Genomic DNA, 18,974 nt, shown 5'->3' with positions numbered 1-18,974 from the left:
AGGATGGCTATGTTGGTGCCCTGGAAAAATAATAAGCTTCGCAGTTCTGTCATCCATCGTCATGATGATCACAGACTTCAGTAACAGGCATCTATTCCCTTCTCCTTATGTGAATTGCTTTTGACATTTCCAGCAACAGCTGCCACATTGTGAACATCATTAACATATGCTGTCAAATTCAACGTGCACAGTGCAATGTACATAGATATGTGAACATGTCCAGACTAGCTTTGAAATGTTAATATTATAGACATAACACATTTCTCATTTTATAAAACCAAAGACGTTTACAGTACAAAGTCATTCACACAACATTAATTCCTTTTGGAGAGTGCTAAGTGATTTACTTCAGTGCACAAGACCCCTTAAGTTGTTCTCTCAGTTGTGCATGTGCAGTTACTCAGAGGCCAACTTGTGTGTGAGAGAATTTAGAGTGCAGCACATCTGCAAAGCTTAATAGAAACATTACCTCTGTAGTTGATCTTTGCATTCAAAGACTTAACTCCACTACCCTGCTGTCTCTCATTATAGCCTTGTGTCTTTCTCTGCTTCAGATATTGGTTTTTAATTATTTTTATATAGCCTACTTATCCTGCAATAAAAACTTTATGTAGTTTACTTACACTGCGCTAAGTACTGCAACGCCAGAGCTCAAAGCCTGGTCAAGAGCAGAAACTTCAATGTAATTAAGTCTTGCAAGTTTTATTTTGCCATTCTCTTAAGCAAATTGCGTGCAATTCTGAGCTCCTTCCTATCAGAAAGATGTTGGGAAACTTGAAAGGGTTCTGAAAAGATTTACAAGGATGTTGCCAGGATTGGAGGATCTGAGCTACAGGGAGAGACTGAACAGGTTGTTTTCCCTGGAGTGTCGGTGGCTGAGGGGTGACCTTATAGAGGTTTACAAAATTATGAGGGGCATGGATAAGATAAAAAGACAGTCTTTTCCCTGGGAGATCAGGGAGTCCAGAACTAGAGGGCATAGGTTTAGGGTGAGAGGGGAAAGATATAAAAGAGACCTAAGGGGCAACTTTTTCACGCAGAGGGTGGTACGTGTATGGAATGAGCTGCCAGAGGATGTGGTGGAGGCTGGTACAATTGCAACATTTAAGAGACATTTGGATGGGTATATGAATAGGAAGGGTTTGGAGGGATATGGGCTGGGTGCTGGCAGGTGGGACTAGATTGGGTTGGGATATCTGGTCGGCATGGCCGGGTTGGACCGAAGGGTCTATTTCCAAGCTGTACTTCTCGATGACTCTATTTATATGCTGAAATGATATACAAGAAGTGTTAACTTTAAGTTCTGTTCCTTATCAGTTGTGGATATTGTGTGTTAACAGCGTGCTCGACCTCAATGCTTTTGAAAGACAAAATAAGGCTGAAGGTCTAGGCATGGTCACAGAAGATGGAACCAGTAAGTAGCTATGTGCTGCAGCTCACAACAACTAGTTGAATAAAAAGCAAATCTGAAATTATGAAGTAACAAGATAATTTCTATGAAACTGTAATGTATCTGTGAGGAAATAATTACAACATTCTCTGAAGATGTATAAAAGCATTACTGTGGTGGAGTATGTAATATTCATGTTAGAGATCTACGCCCTACATCTTAAAATATTTTTTAATTTTTTCACTTGCTTTATTGAGTTTTGCTTCGTTTCTTTCCTCTAGCTTTGTAAATCAGTTAATCAGTCTATTCTAGTTTATAATTGATTCAGTTGATTTTATTTAATTAGTATTTACTGAATGATTGCGATTGTATTTCTGTTTCTATTTTTTACTCATTTTCCGTCCTTTTTTTCTTTTTTACTTTTCTCTGGTCCACAGTCATCAAACGTGAAAGTGGTAAATAATTGTTTAGGGGTGTTTATTTCTTGTTTTTCTTTTCTCACGTGATCTTTGTGTAGGTCAAAACCAACAAAACAGCGTCTGATTCCGTTGACCACTTGCCATAAATGTATGTCATGCAGATCCGGCCTGGTGGTATTACAACGATTTGAAGAGTTTTGAGCTCCACATTAATTTACTGCTTCTGGATCTGATGTGAAGTGATCCACTAGGAACCAAGCTTAAAAGACAAAACCAGTCCAAAGTCAATTCGCAGCACGGTGCCCATAGCACACAGTTTTTACAAGTACAAAATTATTTTTCAAAGGTTGAGGCATAACGGGTGACTTGCATATTTCTTACAGTAAAACACTTTGGATAAATTGTAGCTAGAATCACCAAACTTTCTTTTTCCTTTTTAACTTCTCCCTCCTGTGCATAAGACAAATCGTTCTCTGGCTAAATGTGCCTGATTCTCCATATGGACCCTGAGGAAATGCTGTTACTCCACCCACAAAGGGTAGGAGCAGATTAAGATGACTAAAATCTAAAATCCCCATGACAAGTCTCCAGGCTGTTTTTCCCTGCCACTTCCTTCCCCCTAACACTACCAGGACTAAATATTCCTGTTTGCTGGGTCTGTTGCTAATCTTCTCTTGCCCAAGTTAGGCCCTCCATCCTTCACCATCCCCATTCCCCTATGTAAATTAAAGAACATTGGGAAGCTAGGAGTGGAACTTCAACTGGCCAAGATTGGAATGCAGTTTAGGGATTCTTGTCTGACCGGCTCAGTCTGGAAATGAGTTTGAGAATGTCATGTGCCTCGTCAAGGATAAGGGGAGGCTATTACACTTAGGAAACATTCCTGTTCTCCCCCCTTGCCATTGGCATTCTGGACGAATTTGCGGATTAATAATATGTTATTCCTATATTATGATGCAGTTTCCATGGCTGTCAAGTCTTGAGGTGGGACTTGAACCTGGAGTTTCTGGCAAAAAGATAGGAATGCTATCCACTGCTTCACTAGACCTCTTAGAATGCAATGGCAGATGCAAGAGTACCATCTTCATCTAATGTGCTTAACAATAAGTGAAGTGATTACAATAAGAAGGCAATTTAGCTTTGACAATAAAAAAAGCACAAATTTTCAATGAAATTTTAAAATGACAATTTATTTTATACAGGAAAAGTAACAACTAACAGTTCTGGAACACCTGTTCTCAAAATTAATGAAAGAGTCAAGTAGTGAACCTCTAGGGGGTTCAGTAATGGAGGATTATGTGTCTTAAAAAGATTAAACAAATTAACAAAATTTTTAAAATAAAATTGTTTGGAAGTCTATTATCAAGAGTTATTAATTTTACCATTTAAAATCTTCTCCATCTTTTGATCAGATTGCTGTTTTTTTGGTTAATTACGATCTGCAGTGCATGTTCAATGATAATTTGAATGAATATCTGTCTGATTTTGCTTGTTACATTTGATAATCTTGAACATGCCCAAACTCAGTGCATTGCCAGGTGAGAGTTTCTAGTGTGAGTAGAATATATAACACTAGCAGATTGTGTGTGTATGCTTTTAAAATTAACAGCAGAATTATTTTAAAAGCATTTGTGAGAAGGCAGTAACGTTTTAATGATTTGATGAGTACTAAAGGTATAATAGTTAATTATGTTTAACCCCTTATTGGTTAATCTATTTTTCAGAAGGCAAACAAAACGGTTCTGGTATGTTGATGAGTATTGCCAGCGAAAGGATTGTTGCATTGTGTGTTTTTATTTTTTGGAACTCTCACTCATCTACTTATACATTCTCCATCGAGTAGATTTTACTTCATAAAGTCATGATTACTACTGTCTATAACTAATTCATCCCCATTCATGTTGAATGACTACTATGTCTCTTCATTTAATATTATTGAGAAACAGTGGGCTAAATTTTCACTTCAGCTGAAAGGCACAATTTGGGCTAAATTGAGTCTGCTTTGATTCCAGCAGCTAGTGCAAATGCAGTGTTCATGGCAGTCAGTGAATCTGCTGAGTTTTCTCATTGCCTGTGAAAAAAAGGGTTGGCTGATAAAGACAGTTAGGAGTAACCGCTTTAAACGCTTAAGTAACCTTGTTCTTCCTCCATTTAAAAGCGACAGAAATTGCAGGTCAGAGCTCAGCTTTTAGCATGCATTCTAAAAGCTGTTTTTTTTCATTGGAAGAAAGTGAATTTACCACAAGCATGATAGCAGAAATAAAATATTTACATGGCAGAGAAATCAATATCCTTGTGATAATGTGCTTGCTTTATCTGCTGAATTCAATAACCTGCTGTTACAGACGATATAAAAATGATACCAGCGCATACCATCTGTGTGGTTATCATTAATATATGGTTATCATAAGTGATAGTTCACAATGGGGGGAAAAAAAATCACTCATTCATTACACTTCATCATTTCGTTTTTCTTTTTCATGTATCATTGCCCAGGATTTGTTGACCATCCTGTCCCTATTTATTCTTGAGTTGATTGGCTTGTTTGACCATTTCAAAGGGCAGTTGAGTTGACCACATTGCTATGACCCTAGAGTCACATGTAGACCAGGCAAACGTGAGGACTGCAGTTGCTGGAGACCGGAGTCAAGATTGGAGTGGTGCTGGAAATGCTCAGCAAGTCAGGCAGCATCCGAGGAGCAGGAAAATCGAGGTTTCGGGCAGGAATGATGAAGCCCTGATGAAGGGCTTTTGCCTGAAACATCGCTTTTCCTACTCCTCGGATCCTGCCTGACCTGCTGTGCTTTTCCACCTCACATGTAGGCCAGACCAGTTAAAGACTGGCAGATTTCCTTCCCTAAACAATATTAGTGAATCAGAGAGTTTTTGCAAGAATTAGTTTTAATGATTAATGAAACAGCTTTATTTGCCAGATTTTAGAAGTGTAATTTAATATCCACTATCTCCCAGGGTGGGATTTGAGCCCATGTTCTCAGGCCGTTGACTGGGCTCCTGATTACTAAACTAGCAACGTGACCACTTACACTACCATTTCATCAATACCTACCTGAAATGACAGCTGAGTGGAGCAGTATTTTGATGGTTACTGTATGAAACTAGAGGTAGCAAGTTGCAGATCCCTCAATGCCTTGTGAAATTGAGATCATTAATTCTCAGGGAAGTTGTAAAAGCCCAGTTAGACCCCAGATCTTGTGCTGATCAACAATCATTTTGGCAAGTAATATGGTACACAGTTCATTTCTACCTTGAGAGCTCATTATGCAACAAAGCTTTATTTTGGCAGGAACACGAAAGAGGCAGAATGTGGTCAGCTGCCTGTAACCCCCTTACTTCATTTTCCATTCCACTGAAGTTACTGAAAATTACGCAAGGTACAAAACGGACAACCAGTCTGCTGCATCGTGGTGCATATCGTAGCACTGCTGAAATTGAAATTTATCAATGTGTCAAGTAGCTACTGATCATTTCAGGACTCAGTTCATCCATGCATCAAATGAAGGGATGAAAGGAAGGGACTTGGTATTAGTTTTCCATTTTCCAGCAGTTCAATTGTTGAGAGACTAGACCCTACCCATTACTGCGCCACAGTGTGGCAACTACAACAGAAACAGTACAATGCGGGGTATTTTGTGGAGCTTACAAGAACAGGAAACATGTTGTGCTGTAATAATTAGCTATGCAAGATCAAAATTTCCATTTCCTGATGGCTGGTTAAAATACAGAGCTGAAGACAGCAGGGTGTTTGTGATGCACCTTTCCGCATTGGTTCTGAGGCAGGTTCCTGCTTATTATTGATTTTCATTCCAGAAATACTCATTAGCATAAAATCCAATTTTTAGTTGGGTCCTACCTTCAAGATAAAGTCAGCAATCTATCAGAATCTCATGGTGTCCGGTTCACCTTTGTTTAAAGGTAATGGAAGCAAACGGCTTTATGTGTTTCTGCTTGAGGTCAGCAGCATTCTTGGGTAACCTTACAGCACAAGGGAGCGGGCCAGTGGAATGATACCTTGCATGGAGGTTGGGGGCTGACGGGTACGACTGTCAGTTGTGGTAAGAAACTGAGACACCTAAAAGGCAGAGGTCGGTATTGTCCCCATGTGCGTCTATTCGGGGTCTTGACTGACAGAGTTCTGACAGGGCTTAAAATTCACCCAGAACATTGGAACTGTCGTCACGGAAAGTGATCTCAGTCAATGTGCTTTACAATGTTTGGAAGAGAGGGCCAGGAATCTGCAGGATCAACCATATCCAACAGCGTGGAGAGTACAACATCAGGCAGGACCATGAACATTCAATAAAGAGTAAAAGCAGAAATACAGATTGCTTCTTCCACATGTGCCCTGTGCACATTGTCAGTTGGTTAATTTTAGTTTGAATTGCATGGGAACCAGCAACAAACAAGAGAGTAGAAGGGGCCCACATTCCTAATGTGGTTTTAGGAATACTGTGCCACAGTTAAAATGTCATCCAATGAGGTGCATGCTGTAATTACACTGTCAAACCATTTTTCCTCATGCTTTTAAGCATATTGGAAGGAGAGGGGTTGGAATTTCATAGTGCTGACAGGATGGGAGGAGTTGTGCAAAAAACAGAGTGGGTGGCTAGCCCTCCCACCCCGCCCCACTCCACTCCACTCACCCCACCCCCCCCCCCCCACTTCCTGCACCCATGAGTTATCCACATAGCACAGCAAATGAGAAAGGTGTCAGCCAACCTGCCCACTTTGAGTCTTACTGAAACCTTTAAATGGCCAGATAATGGCCTCTTCTTGCTGCTTCCACAATGCCCTGTTGTGAAATTGAGCTCAATAATTCTAAGCAATTATTATAAAAGCCCAGCCAGACCCCAGATCAAAGAATTTTATATCTGAATATTTGGGCGGCACGGTGGCACAGTGGTTAGCACTGCTGCCTCACAGCGCCAGAGACCTGGGTTCAATTCCCACCTCAGGCGTCTGTCTGTGTGGAGTTTGCACATTCTCCCCGTGTCTGCGTGGGTTTCCTCCGGGTGCTCCGGTTTCCTCCCACAGTCCAAAGATGTGCAGGTCAGGTGAATTGGCCAATCTAAATTGCCCGTAGTGTTAGGTAAGGGGTAAATGTAGGGGTATGGGTGGGTTGCGCTTCGGCGGGGCAGTGTGGACTTGTTGGGCCGAAGGGCCTGTTTCCACACTGTAAGTAATCTAATCTAACCCCTAGGTGTCTGTGTTCTCCAACACTACCCAGGGCCCAACCATTAATTGTATTAGTCCTGCCCTTGTTTGTTTTACCAAAATGCAATACCTCCATTTATTCAAATTAAATTTCATCTGCCATTCATTAGCTCATTGACCCAATTGATCAAGATCTCGGAGATAGGGCAAATACAATCTTAGATAACCTTCACCGCCCACTTTACTAACCATGCCTCCTATATTCTCATTTAAATCATTTACATAAATGGTGAACAAAAGTGCGTCCAGTACCGATCCCTATGGAACACCTCTGGTCAGAGGCCTCCAGTCCGAAAAACCACCCTTTGTTTGTATTTAAGGCTGAGATAGATAAATTCTTGAGGAATCAAGGGTTATGGAGAAACGTGAGGAGTGGTCGGATCAACCATGATCCTATAGAGTGGTGAAGCAGGCTTGAGGGGCCGAACAGCCTACTCCCGTTTCTGTTTCTTGTGGTCTTAAAGCATAGAATGGTCATTAAAGATTGAATGTTTTAAGAAGGAATTAGACATAATTCATAATGCAAAAAAGATCAAAGATATGGGGAGAAAGAGAGACAAGGGTACTGAGTTGGATGATCAGCCATGAACATACAGAATTGCATAGCAGGCTTGAAGGGTCGGATGCCTGCACCTGTTTCTGTATGTTCTTCAAAATCAACTGGCCTGTCTCTATATTATTCTAAATATGCACTACCTTTTGAGTTCTTCGTCTATTTAAACTTAATTTCAGTAATTTGTGTCTTCTAATCTTAATTTCCCAACCTAGGTTTATCTCCTCTACATTTAGGAACCTATACGCCTTTATTAAGCATTCTTCATTTGTATAAAGCCAGAATACTAAAATTTTGCAAATCTGAAATACGAACACTTGCAAAAACTAGAAAAACTCCACGTGGCAGACAACTTCTCTGGTGAGAAACTGACTTAGCATTTCATGTGAAGATGATCTTTCAACTGATCTATCACCAACCTAAAATGTAAACTGTTTCTCTCCACAAATGCTGTCTGACCAGCGTTGTTCTTGTTTAATTCTTTGTGTGTCTTGGAACTGGGTCTGTTGGGTCTGTCTTCCTTATGTGATATTGCTTTGAAGAGGTTGGAGTAAAAGGACTGAAGTAAGGCAAGTACAAATTTAGCTGGTGTAGTAATCATTCCCCAGACTAAAGAATGTCCAAACGTCTCAGATTAGGAACTGTCTGTAGGCTTTTTAAAATCAGCTCTTCGAGTCTAGATGTTGCACATTTCCTATGCATGTTACATTCTGTTTACAGCAAAACAATTACAAAATATTTTGACATACAATTAATTTGAAGGAGAGTTTATTTTGTCACAAGGAAAATAAGACTTGGGTAGACTGAACGATGAACCATGTATGGAATGCATGATGTCAGAAGACATGAGCATGGTTACGGAGGTTGTCTCCATCTTTGGTAGGAAACGGAAAGTTTAACCAGTTAGGTTGTTGGTCTAAGTCTTTTGCTAATCGACTTTCCCAGATTGCTTGAGAAATGTATGTTCTACCTTTACTTGTAAAATTATGTCTATTAGGTATAGATGGGTAATCTGTTGTCTTAACTTACAAGTGCAGTTGTGCTGTAATTGCACTGGGGATGGAATAAGTTCCATTTCAGATGAAAATTTTGCCCAGATTTCCTTTTAACATGTTCTTATTGAAGTGATTTTCTTAACATTACCAATGTTACTAATGTACAAAGAGCAGAGCTAGAGAGAGTTAAACAGCCAGTATTCATTTTATAGTTTCATCAACAACAGAGGACTGTCTTTTTATGTCTGATGTCACCTCATCACAGGAAAGTATAAGAGATTAGATAAGAAGAATAAAGTTGATGGGGAAAGAGGATGCTAGAGTCTTAACTTTCTGTGATTATAGAATTTGTAAAGTGCCTTTGATCTTACAAAATATTGCAAAATGTTTCTGAAGAGTAAGGGAATTGGCAGTCCAGGACACACATTGGAAGAATTGTCAGTTGAGTATTTGGAAATGTAGTCAACAAAAGAGCTTTTGGGATTTCCATTAGGATATAGAAAGAGCGAGCCAGATGGATTACAGTACACAACTGAGGCTGCCATCAGTCATGGGGCAAAGAAAGGTATACAGGAGAGGGGATGTTGTGAGCTGGATGAAGAGTCAGTAGAAGTTATAGAAGTAGTGTGAAGTGAAGACTTGAAGATTTTGAAATCAATGCACTGACAGGGATCCAATCAGGTGATGACATAGTAACAAGGTTGAAATGGCATCCTCAGCCTGATGATGTCATGAACAACAACAATAAACATAAAGCCATTTCTAAACACCCAATTCATACAAATATAATTGTCACACATATTTCTATACCTCATATAAATGTATATATGTACATTTTAGTCCTAATTTGTTTCTAAACAAATTACTAATTCACTGGTTGTTATTGAGGTTGAATACTATTAACATCTGAAGAGTTGTGTCACATAACAAGTGCGTAGATTTGTGATTGAAATTTTGACTTAATATACCATTTCCCCCCATCCCCAAAAGTATCACAAAACTTATATTTGTGAATCTTACCCCACCAATAACTGCTGTGTGACTTTGGTTCTTTATCTTAATAGCTGACATACATATTTAGATGGACACAGTACTAGTTAGAGCAAATATTTGTGGATTATAAACTAATCGAATTGCAAAACAGGAAAAGTGTGCACACACCAATGAGGTGTGTGCATAATCAATTCTACCTCAGCTACAGGCACTAATATCATCCTGCAGGTCAGTCCCAGGAATGGTGCAGCCAAGCCAAAATCAAAAGGCAGACAGGCTAACCTCACCTTTATTAGTTTAACCACTTGAAATTTACGTCTCAAGCTGACCAGTTCTAAGCGAGGAAGTTAAGTTGTAAATTACAGATAGAATACACCAAAAAAAAGTAGATTTGATTTTAACCAGATTTTATGTCCTCTCAGGTTTCTTCCCTATCTTTCTGGAGGCTAAGATTTGGTCCATTCCACAGATGTTTGCTGATTTCACTATGACGTCCAGTTGCTTGGACCAGGTTGAGAGTGTTACCATTGGTTGTAGCGCAGAATTGTTACAATGCATAAGGAGACCAAATGGCCTGTTATGTATGTCTGCACCACAAACAAGCCTAATATCTCTTTCATCCAATATCTTGAGTGTATCCTTGCTGGATTAAATGAATAGCAATCTGAAGCAGAAATTCCTGCTGATATATCATCTTTTCAGTGTTGCCCCCACCCAGCCTTATTTACCTGGGTTTACCAAGGCATGATGCCATGCCTCTATGTCTATTGTAATGAGATTAACAAATTCACCACAAACCCAGGAATCAGTGACAGATGCCTAGAAATCAGGCTGTCTTTCAGGAGATGCATGGCATTCAAAGTCCTTGAGTTAGCAGGCAGGAAGCATTGTGTCTATTTCTGACCATGAATATATCACGTGCCTTATTAGATTAAAAATAGACAAGAGGTGTCCTTTAGCCACACTTAAATCTAATGTTAGTTGTTTTTATATAAGTAAGAGATACATTGCCTACTTGAGATCCCTAGAATGAAATGGAAAAGAGGCAAGGGGAACTCAGAGCCAGGAGTGGCAGTGCATATTCATGGGAGAAGATTACTCCTGGTCAACCAGGATGAAGTGAAAATACTTGTTTCTGAATGTGGATCCAGAATGGCCCAGGAGTATTCCCCTCAACTGCACAATAAGCTACCTACAAATATCACGGGCACACCTGACCTAAGGTTAGTTCACCCCTTCTTCCTTTCCGACTGTGTGCTGCTGGTTCAGCATCCCTAATCTCTGGTGTCCTTCAACCCCAGTTCTGAAAACCAGACTTCACAGCCCAACAACTCTCCTTCCAATCCCAAACCCCTAATCTATTCCCTCACCCCAGCCTTGAAAATCCTTCCCTATTTCATCCTCCCCCAAAGCCACTGTTGATTTAGAATTATCTTTTCTCCCGATACTTGTGATTTCCCCCTCGACTCCACCAATCACTCAGTTGTTACCTTGAACTCTGCTATTTGTATGTAAGGTGAATATTTCTACAAAAGGTTAGTGCCCAAATTGGATGTTGCAGAATCTTCTGTCATCTCATACAGTGTGCTAACCCATGAATCTATTGTTGATAGCATCATTTAAACTGAATATATGGTGCCAAGGGCAGGGTAAATTTATGCAGGGCATCTCCCACTCAACAAGCTTAATGTTTTTCTGGGCCTTCCATGGCTTCTGTTCTAAAGTCATGATGGACAAACAGTTCCCTGGCAAGTTCATGTCCATTACTCTGAATTTTTTTTCATTTTATTGGATCCCTATGTACCATGAGGAGCAATATAAAATTAAAGTTATTTGCATTCCAATTACCCCTCCTCCTAGGTCCATAGGTAACAGTCTAAAGAGAGATTGTGAGTTGGACAAGTACATGTCCTCTGATTTTCATAAGTGCTGGAGGAAGGTTAGTTCTTTCTTAGTTTCACCTCAGGGATGTCATCATACATTCATTTCTGTGGTTTGAGACTGAAGAAATTACAATTTCATTACTAACAATGGCTTACTTAAGAGGTGCTAATTTATTTTGTGCTGTTCTGAAGACTATGTTTCTGCTGCAAGATAATAATTTGTCTTTCTGTGTAGGTGAGAAGGTGATGTCAGATGATGAATTTACTCAAGATCTCTTCAGGTTTCTACAGTTGCTCTGTGAAGGACATAACAATGGTATATAACAATTGTGCTTCCATATTACAATCAGTTTTCTCAGAAAATAATTTAAAATGCAAAATATTAAGCATATATGAGTATAAATAAATGCTTAATTATTTTGAGGTGGAGGCAACTGAGAAAAGTCTGAGATACGTGAGAGAGTTGTAGCTGGGTGTTGGGCATTGAAAGACCCATAGGGGAACCATTAACTGCCTGGTCTCGTTTACCTCTGACCAGTTGCCTTTACTTCTGAAATGGATGGAAGCTGTAAGCAGGTCAATGAAAAATGGATGGCATTTGGTCGGGTTGAGAAGGTGGATGAAATCTGGTGCAGCAGCCTAGACTTTGCTTGTGGGGCCAAACCTTGTACAAAAGTCCTGCTCCTTCTAATACTGTAAAGCTAAGTTTAAAACTTGGTTTCACTGGGATCTTGTGGTGCTGTGGTAATGTCCCTATGATTGGACCAGAAGGTCAGAGTTCAAATCCCACTTGTCTTGGATACGTGTTGTAAAGTCCAAAGAGGTTGATTAATTTAGTGAAAACTAGGGGCTTTTCTTTCCCAACACAAATTAGTGAGTGAAGAGCCCACATACATATCCTACTCCAGATCCTATTAAAATTCCAGTGTATTTCTGGTTGCATTAGTAAATGTTAATGAGGCTGCTGCCTGAGTCATTTAAGGACTTTAGCAGTCTGTAAAAAGAGTGAGGTTGTTCTAAGAAGTAGGTTTGAACAATCTGAAAATATGTGTGAAACAAATAACATGCATAAACAATGTTAATGTTCTTGAAACTGAGTACATGAATAAAAAAGAGTAAATACAAATTATTTTGTGTAACTTACCCACAACCTTATCCTTTGGTAATGAATTGATTGGATAAATTACAATGAAAAACAGCACTGTAATGTTAGTGAGTAAATAAATTACCATCTGCCGAATGCTAAGTCAATACATAACATGGAAAAAATAAACCTAATAAATGATACCAATGCAAGGAACCCACACTATTACTTCAAGGTAAACCAGGCCAGTAGGACATAAATTGAAATCAATGGAAGGTAAATTTAAACTGAATACTTATCTTAAAGAAACTTTACATTCCTGAACATTTAGATAATCTGGTGATTTAGAGATTAGTGGAGTTCAGTATGCAACTGAAATCTAGGCTGAGTGCATTTGAAGACCAAAAGAATATTGTTGATAGCGTTTCACCCTTGACGTTGGCATTTCCAATGCCACTATGTCGTATCTTTGAGTTCTTCTTCGTGTGGCATTTAAATGTTCCACACACCTATCACGGCAACCATGTATTTGCTACTGTACGGAGGTTTTGATGTTGTCGATAATTCCTCTGTCTTTTGAATGTCCTACTAGCGAGAGCAGACATTGACATGGAAAGTTAATTTCAACATCACTTCCAGTGTGTCAGTCTTTGACCATCAGAGGACCAGGGTGTCTAATGGCAAGGATCACAAATCAGACACCAAACTCAGTCTACAGGGAAGCAGTATAAGCATTGGAGGTATGGGCAGTTATACCCATTACTTCAGATCCCTTGAGAAAGATCACCAGTAATGCCTCTACAAAATCCTACAAATCTATTGGCAGGAGAGGCGCTCAAATATCAAGGTCCTCTCTCAGGCCAACACCCCTGGTATCACGACCCTGGTTACAATCCATGGAAACACTTCAAGGATGTTCTCAAAGCCTCCCTGAATAACTGCAATATCCTCACCAACTTGTGAGACTCTGAAGGTCAAGATTTCCCAGTTTGGCAAAGAAGCATCCACAAATGATTTTAAGCCTCTCCAGCAAGCCCAGGTGGAGGCTAAATACAAGCCACAGAAGGAGCATGCAGAAACCTGAGCAACCCATCCACCTACCTCAGCAAAATCTACTTGCCCCACCAGAATTTGCAGATCCACCATTGGACTGCGTAATGATCTCAGAACCAACAATGTCAGAACGGAAGAAAGTTATCCTCAATCCTGCTGAAGAAGAGATACTGTTATAGTGTAAAGGAAAGAACAATAATTCAATCCAGTTGTAATTGTGTTGGTGTGTCAAAAATCATCAAACATTTTTATAGTTAGCTGCTAGGACTTAATAGTTAAAAAATATAGTTAATTCTGAAGCAGCAAGCATTTGTGGATATATATATTTAAAGTTTATCCATCCATAAGGAATCTGTTTGACTTCAGGCCAATGTAGTTTTTTTTTATATATGATCTACTTGTAGTACTCTGACTAGAAAGTGGTGAATGTTCCTCTCAGTGCAGTAAAGCCCAAACAAAATTCAAAGTGCCATCACAAATGTAAGAAGCTGAAAGAAATGCTACACTTAGGGAAAAGCTATGCTAACACTGAAAATGCATTTTAATTTCAGATTTCCAGAATTACTTGCGAACTCAAACAGGTAATACCACAACTATCAACATCATTATCTGCACTGTCGACTACCTGCTTCGTCTACAGGTACAATTTTGTTTTAAAAGGTTTGATGCTTGCTGTTTATATTTGGCTGAAATTTGAAATAAGAAATCTGTGTAATAGCCTATTCAATCTCAGTCTACTAAATGTGTATATAATCTCATTCAACTTCGAACAACAGCACTGTAAACATGCATAATTGCAACTGCGCAAAGAATAAACTCAAAAGGGAAGAGCTATTAGTCTCTGTATTGAAGGTAGAGAGAACCAATTGCTGCATGTTCCTTCCTTCATTTTAAGGAAGATCTTCCTCCTGTTTGAGGAAATGTAAGAAAATGTAATTTATCATTGTGGCGTTATGAGCTGTTTGGAATTCTTACTATTTTTTATTCTGATCCTGTTGTTCCTGACCGGCCTAGGAATCCATCAGCGATTTCTATTGGTACTACTCTGGGAAGGATGTTGTTGATGAACCAGGAAAAAGAAATTTCTCCAAGGCTATGGCAGTAGCTAAACAAGTGTTTAACAGCCTTACTGAATATATTCAGGTAATGAAGTATTGCCCATTATCGCACTACAATCTCTGTTACAGGTTAAACTTGACATTCAGTGCTCGTAAAATCACAATGTCTCCTCATAATGAAGCCTCTCAACCTTGCAATCATCCTTGTTAATTTTTTTTATCGTTGCTATTGCCTTTAGATGATATTCAAAGGCAGGTACCCAACTTGGGCACAGTATTTTAGATGGTGATCTGTATAAGTTTAACTTTACGTTTTTACTTTTGTATTCTATGCCACTAATGATATAACCTTGCCTCCATCTTCCCAGGCAGTTATCTGATTTAAACCAAACTGTTTGCAACCTCACTGTCAGATTTGACCCCATTATGAGCTTTCAGCCACATGTGTGTTCTCTCATCATGACCACCTAGTTCTCCTTTTAATACTTCAACCATATGAAATTCTCATCCATACCTTTTTAACTCTGAATTTGACAATTCAAATTATCTCCTGGCTGGATTCCCATCTACCTTCCTTCTGTAAACATGGGATCCACAAATTATGCTGCTTGTATCCACTAGGCTGAAGTAAAGAAGGCAATGCAGTAAAAATAATTACGAAGGAAATATTTTGAAGGTTAGAGTGGTACTGTGATAATGTCAGCTAACTGGTAATAACTGATGTTTTGGAGAGACGGTGTCAAATCTCACACAGCAACTGGTGCAATTTATACTCAATTAATAATTTTGGAATTGAAAGCCAGTCTCAGTATGGCGATCATGAGAATTTTTCAATTGTTTTTTTAAAAACCCACCCGATTCACTAGTGTCTTTTTAAGGTAGTCCTGTTACCCAAACCCTAACCCCTAGCACATTGGTTTATGTCAGCTCCTTTTGGTTCAGCACTTCAATTTTAAAATTATCTCCTTGTTTTTAAATCCTTGCGTGGCATCACTTTTCTATTTCTGAGGCCTCCCCTCCTCCAACCCTGCAGTCCTCCAAGATTTGTCAGCTCATCTTCTCTTGCACAACCACGTTTAATCAAACTGCCATTGGTAGACATGCCTTCAGCTGTCAGTCAGCCAGCTGTCGACCAATCAAGCATTTTGAATCCTTCACTATATAAATATGTTGTTATTATTGATAAGTCCTATAATTGCAATTATTTACAGATTTATTAATTTCTCGCTCCACTTTTAAATAATTTCTTATCTAATTTCAAAACAACCTGAATTTAAATTTTGATAAAATTCTACACCCTCTTCATGATCCCAAATAATATGAGATATTTCATTTTTCTTAATTAAGTTTGATCAAACATTTATTTTCCTAGCCTTCTCGACAACTTCGTGTATGTGCCTTTTGATATTGTGCCCACATACCTGCGTCCAGATCCACTTTCAATGGTCCTAACACTAACTCTCGTGAGACATGACTATTTACATCTCTAAATAGTATACATTAACCACTACGCTTTTATTTTCAAACTTTGTGCAACATAGCTATCGTCTCTCTTTAATTGTGTGCCTTTATATTAGCAATATATAAAACACTTTGAAAATGAATGTGTGCAATTATCCATTGAATTTATTTTAGTAAAATAAAGTCTATCAATGTTCTTTCAATACTCTTATGATTTCAGACACTACATGACTTTTGTGAGTTCTAGTTTGTCATAAATAACCTCATGTCCTTATTTTAAAAATATTTGATTTGAATCTTTTTGCATAATTCATTTTCTGATGTTGCTGAAATACAAAACCAGTCCAAAAACCCTATTGGTGTTTGGTGTGAATAATTTTATTGCAAACTCCGTTACAGGGTCCGTGCACTGGTAACCAGCAGAGCCTGGCTCACAGCAGATTGTGGGATGCAGTTGTTGGATTTCTTCATATCTTTGCACACATGATGATGAAGCTCGCACAGGTAAGTGGCTATTCCAATAACAAATGACTTATTTCATCCTTTTTCACACCATTTATCTGAATATCATTGTGTTTCATTTAATATAATATTGCTCATTATTACAAAGAGAGTGGAGCCGTTCAGTATATTAAAGCAAGCTTTTTGAACTTCCAGACATCAGTCAGGTTGCAACACAAATTGTCAAGATGAAGTTCTTTTCTCTGATATTAGTTTAGGATCCTATAGTGCAGAGTAAGGTTCAACAATATTTCTAACTTGAATCAGATAGTCACAATTTCTTTCTTAATTCAAGTATGTAATTAAAATAAATTGACATATTGGCATGCTAATTTGAAGAAACAATTTCAATAAATTTTAATTACCTTATTTGTTATTATTTGTCATCTTGCTCGGAGTTGATCCTCAACAGTACGATCAAAACCTTTTTGTGTTTATTTCTTTATTTAGTTACTCAGTCCTAAATTAGAAAAAGGCTTTAATCCCCTAGAATTTGCACTACAAATAATCTTAAACTTTCACCATCAGTGTCTCTTTATGTTTCTAACAGTGCCATTGTTGTAAAAGCACAATATTGCTGGTGCTTGAAATCTGAAATTAAAAAGAGAGGATGCTGGAAAAAATTAGCAGGTCTGGCAGCTTGTGTGGAGAGAGAAATAGAGTTAATGTTTTGAGTCCAACATGACTCTTCTCGAGAACTGCAACTGTTACAGCTGGTTTAGATTTATTAGTAGTATGTTGTGACAGCAATTTCTTTAAAAGGCTGTTGAGTGAATGCTAAACCATACATTATGAAATTACATGGAATGTCATCATTACTTGTCAAAGAATGTCCGTATAAATACTGTAGCAGTAATGTTGTCTCAGGTATTTCTTAGAGAGTACCTAAGTGCGAATTACAGAAATATTTACAGTTCACTTGAAAACATGAAGCATTTATTTCTGTAGCAGTAGTATGTTTGGATGAAAAGTTGTGTACTTTTAAAGGAAAACTGTAGGGAAGATGAATTAATTTAATCAATTTCCCACTGAGTGTCTAAATGTCATTTTTATTCTGATGAATAACAGATGCCTGATAATCGAGGATCCAGAAATAGCGTAAGAATTTTGTGTACCGCAGCTGCCATCTCATGCAAGTTGTTTGCCATAAATGCTGTCATTTTAATTTTTCATTTGGGCACATACCTCTGTAGTTTCCTGTTTCAGTGGTAAATCACTTTTGCTTTCAATGAGAATTTTCAAGTCACTGGTTAATTTAAACTGGAAGTAAGTGGCCTCAATATCACAAAACACAAGGGACAGAAAGTACACGCCAAGCATCCATTTCAAGAACTGTGTCTTTTCTCTTAGTGTACAATATTAGAATGTTTCTTTAACATCAGATTTTTTTTTTTAACCTGAATGGAAAGCTGCAAAATTCAATCTTCTTACTTCAACACCAGTCTACCTCACCAGAAATAACTAAAGTAATTGATTTCTTCTTGGTCAAGACAATAATGCCAAAAAAAGTTCACAAATTACTAGAATCTCAAACACAATTTCACATAATCTGGATTAAAATGCTTCCAACATATCATAAACAGATTAGAGCACCTAATGGTTGTGAAAGAAATCATTTGACCTTCTATTTATGATGTATTCATTCCTTTAACAAAATTTCATTGATAACAAAAGTTTAATTTTTTTTGTAATAGACATTGCTTTTATATACACACACACATCTGTAAGCAAATATGAAATGGATGTTGGAATGGTGTAGTTCCTGTTCTCTGAAAGTTTCACTTGTGTACATCATAATGAAATATTGAAGTTTATTAGACCATTTACGTTGTGCCTAATTTTGCTCACCACTCACTTGCTATACATTTATTATCTTCTACCAGGAGTGTAAAACAGTCTCGCTCACCAGTAATATTGACATTATTCTGTGATTAGCTAGCAGGGAAAAACATTTGTGATGTTGAGATTTTGGTATTTCACAAATATTATTGTAAACAAATATGAATATGGGGCAATCCTGGAACTAAAACTCACAGCCATCTTGTTATGGAGCCAGCACCATTACATTTAGGCTATCAGGCTGATACATTAACTGCACAATTGCTTTTATCTCTAACACACAAAAGGAATGACTATTTACATGATTGTATATCTTCCACTTGCTCCCATGTATAATTTTGCTTCTGGATAATTCATTTGCCAATCTTTGCATTAGCAATTGCATTAACGTATCTGCATAACTTCCAAATAAATTACTACCAGGTTTTTCATTTTATAGGAAGAGTGTTAATTACATTTTAAGACTTCCTTTTAATGATTTTTTTTTGTTCAAATAGTCTCACTGATTGTGAG

The 18,974-nt window shown here is 38.1% G+C and overlaps 1 protein-coding gene across 12 annotated transcripts in view; it reads left to right on the top strand.

Annotated features, from left to right (window-relative positions):
• The window catches only part of LOC140454477 (ryanodine receptor 1-like), a 400,334-nt gene that overhangs the window by 332,850 nt on the left and 48,510 nt on the right, over positions 1 to 18,974 (top strand). For 5 of the 12 annotated variants that reach the window (XM_072549253.1, XM_072549251.1, XM_072549256.1 and 2 more), the window contains 6 exons: positions 1,341 to 1,414; positions 1,828 to 1,845; positions 11,701 to 11,781; positions 14,154 to 14,242; positions 14,617 to 14,745; positions 16,521 to 16,625. In XM_072549253.1, the coding sequence (XP_072405354.1) occupies positions 1,341 to 1,414; positions 1,828 to 1,845; positions 11,701 to 11,781; positions 14,154 to 14,242; positions 14,617 to 14,745; positions 16,521 to 16,625 (496 nt within the window). Of the gene's footprint in view, positions 1 to 1,340; positions 1,415 to 1,827; positions 1,846 to 3,533; positions 3,555 to 11,700; positions 11,782 to 14,153; positions 14,243 to 14,616; positions 14,746 to 16,520; positions 16,626 to 17,690; positions 17,721 to 18,974 lie in introns of all 12 variants that reach the window. The other 7 variants (XM_072549257.1, XM_072549254.1, XM_072549255.1 and 4 more) reach the window with 3 other exon arrangements.

The sequence above is a fragment of the Chiloscyllium punctatum genome, chromosome 29 (assembly GCF_047496795.1).
Source record: "Chiloscyllium punctatum isolate Juve2018m chromosome 29, sChiPun1.3, whole genome shotgun sequence".
Lineage (NCBI taxonomy): Eukaryota > Metazoa > Chordata > Chondrichthyes > Orectolobiformes > Hemiscylliidae > Chiloscyllium > Chiloscyllium punctatum.
The sequence above is the reverse complement of the archived record's forward strand: the minus strand, read 5'-3'. Positions and strand labels throughout refer to the sequence as shown.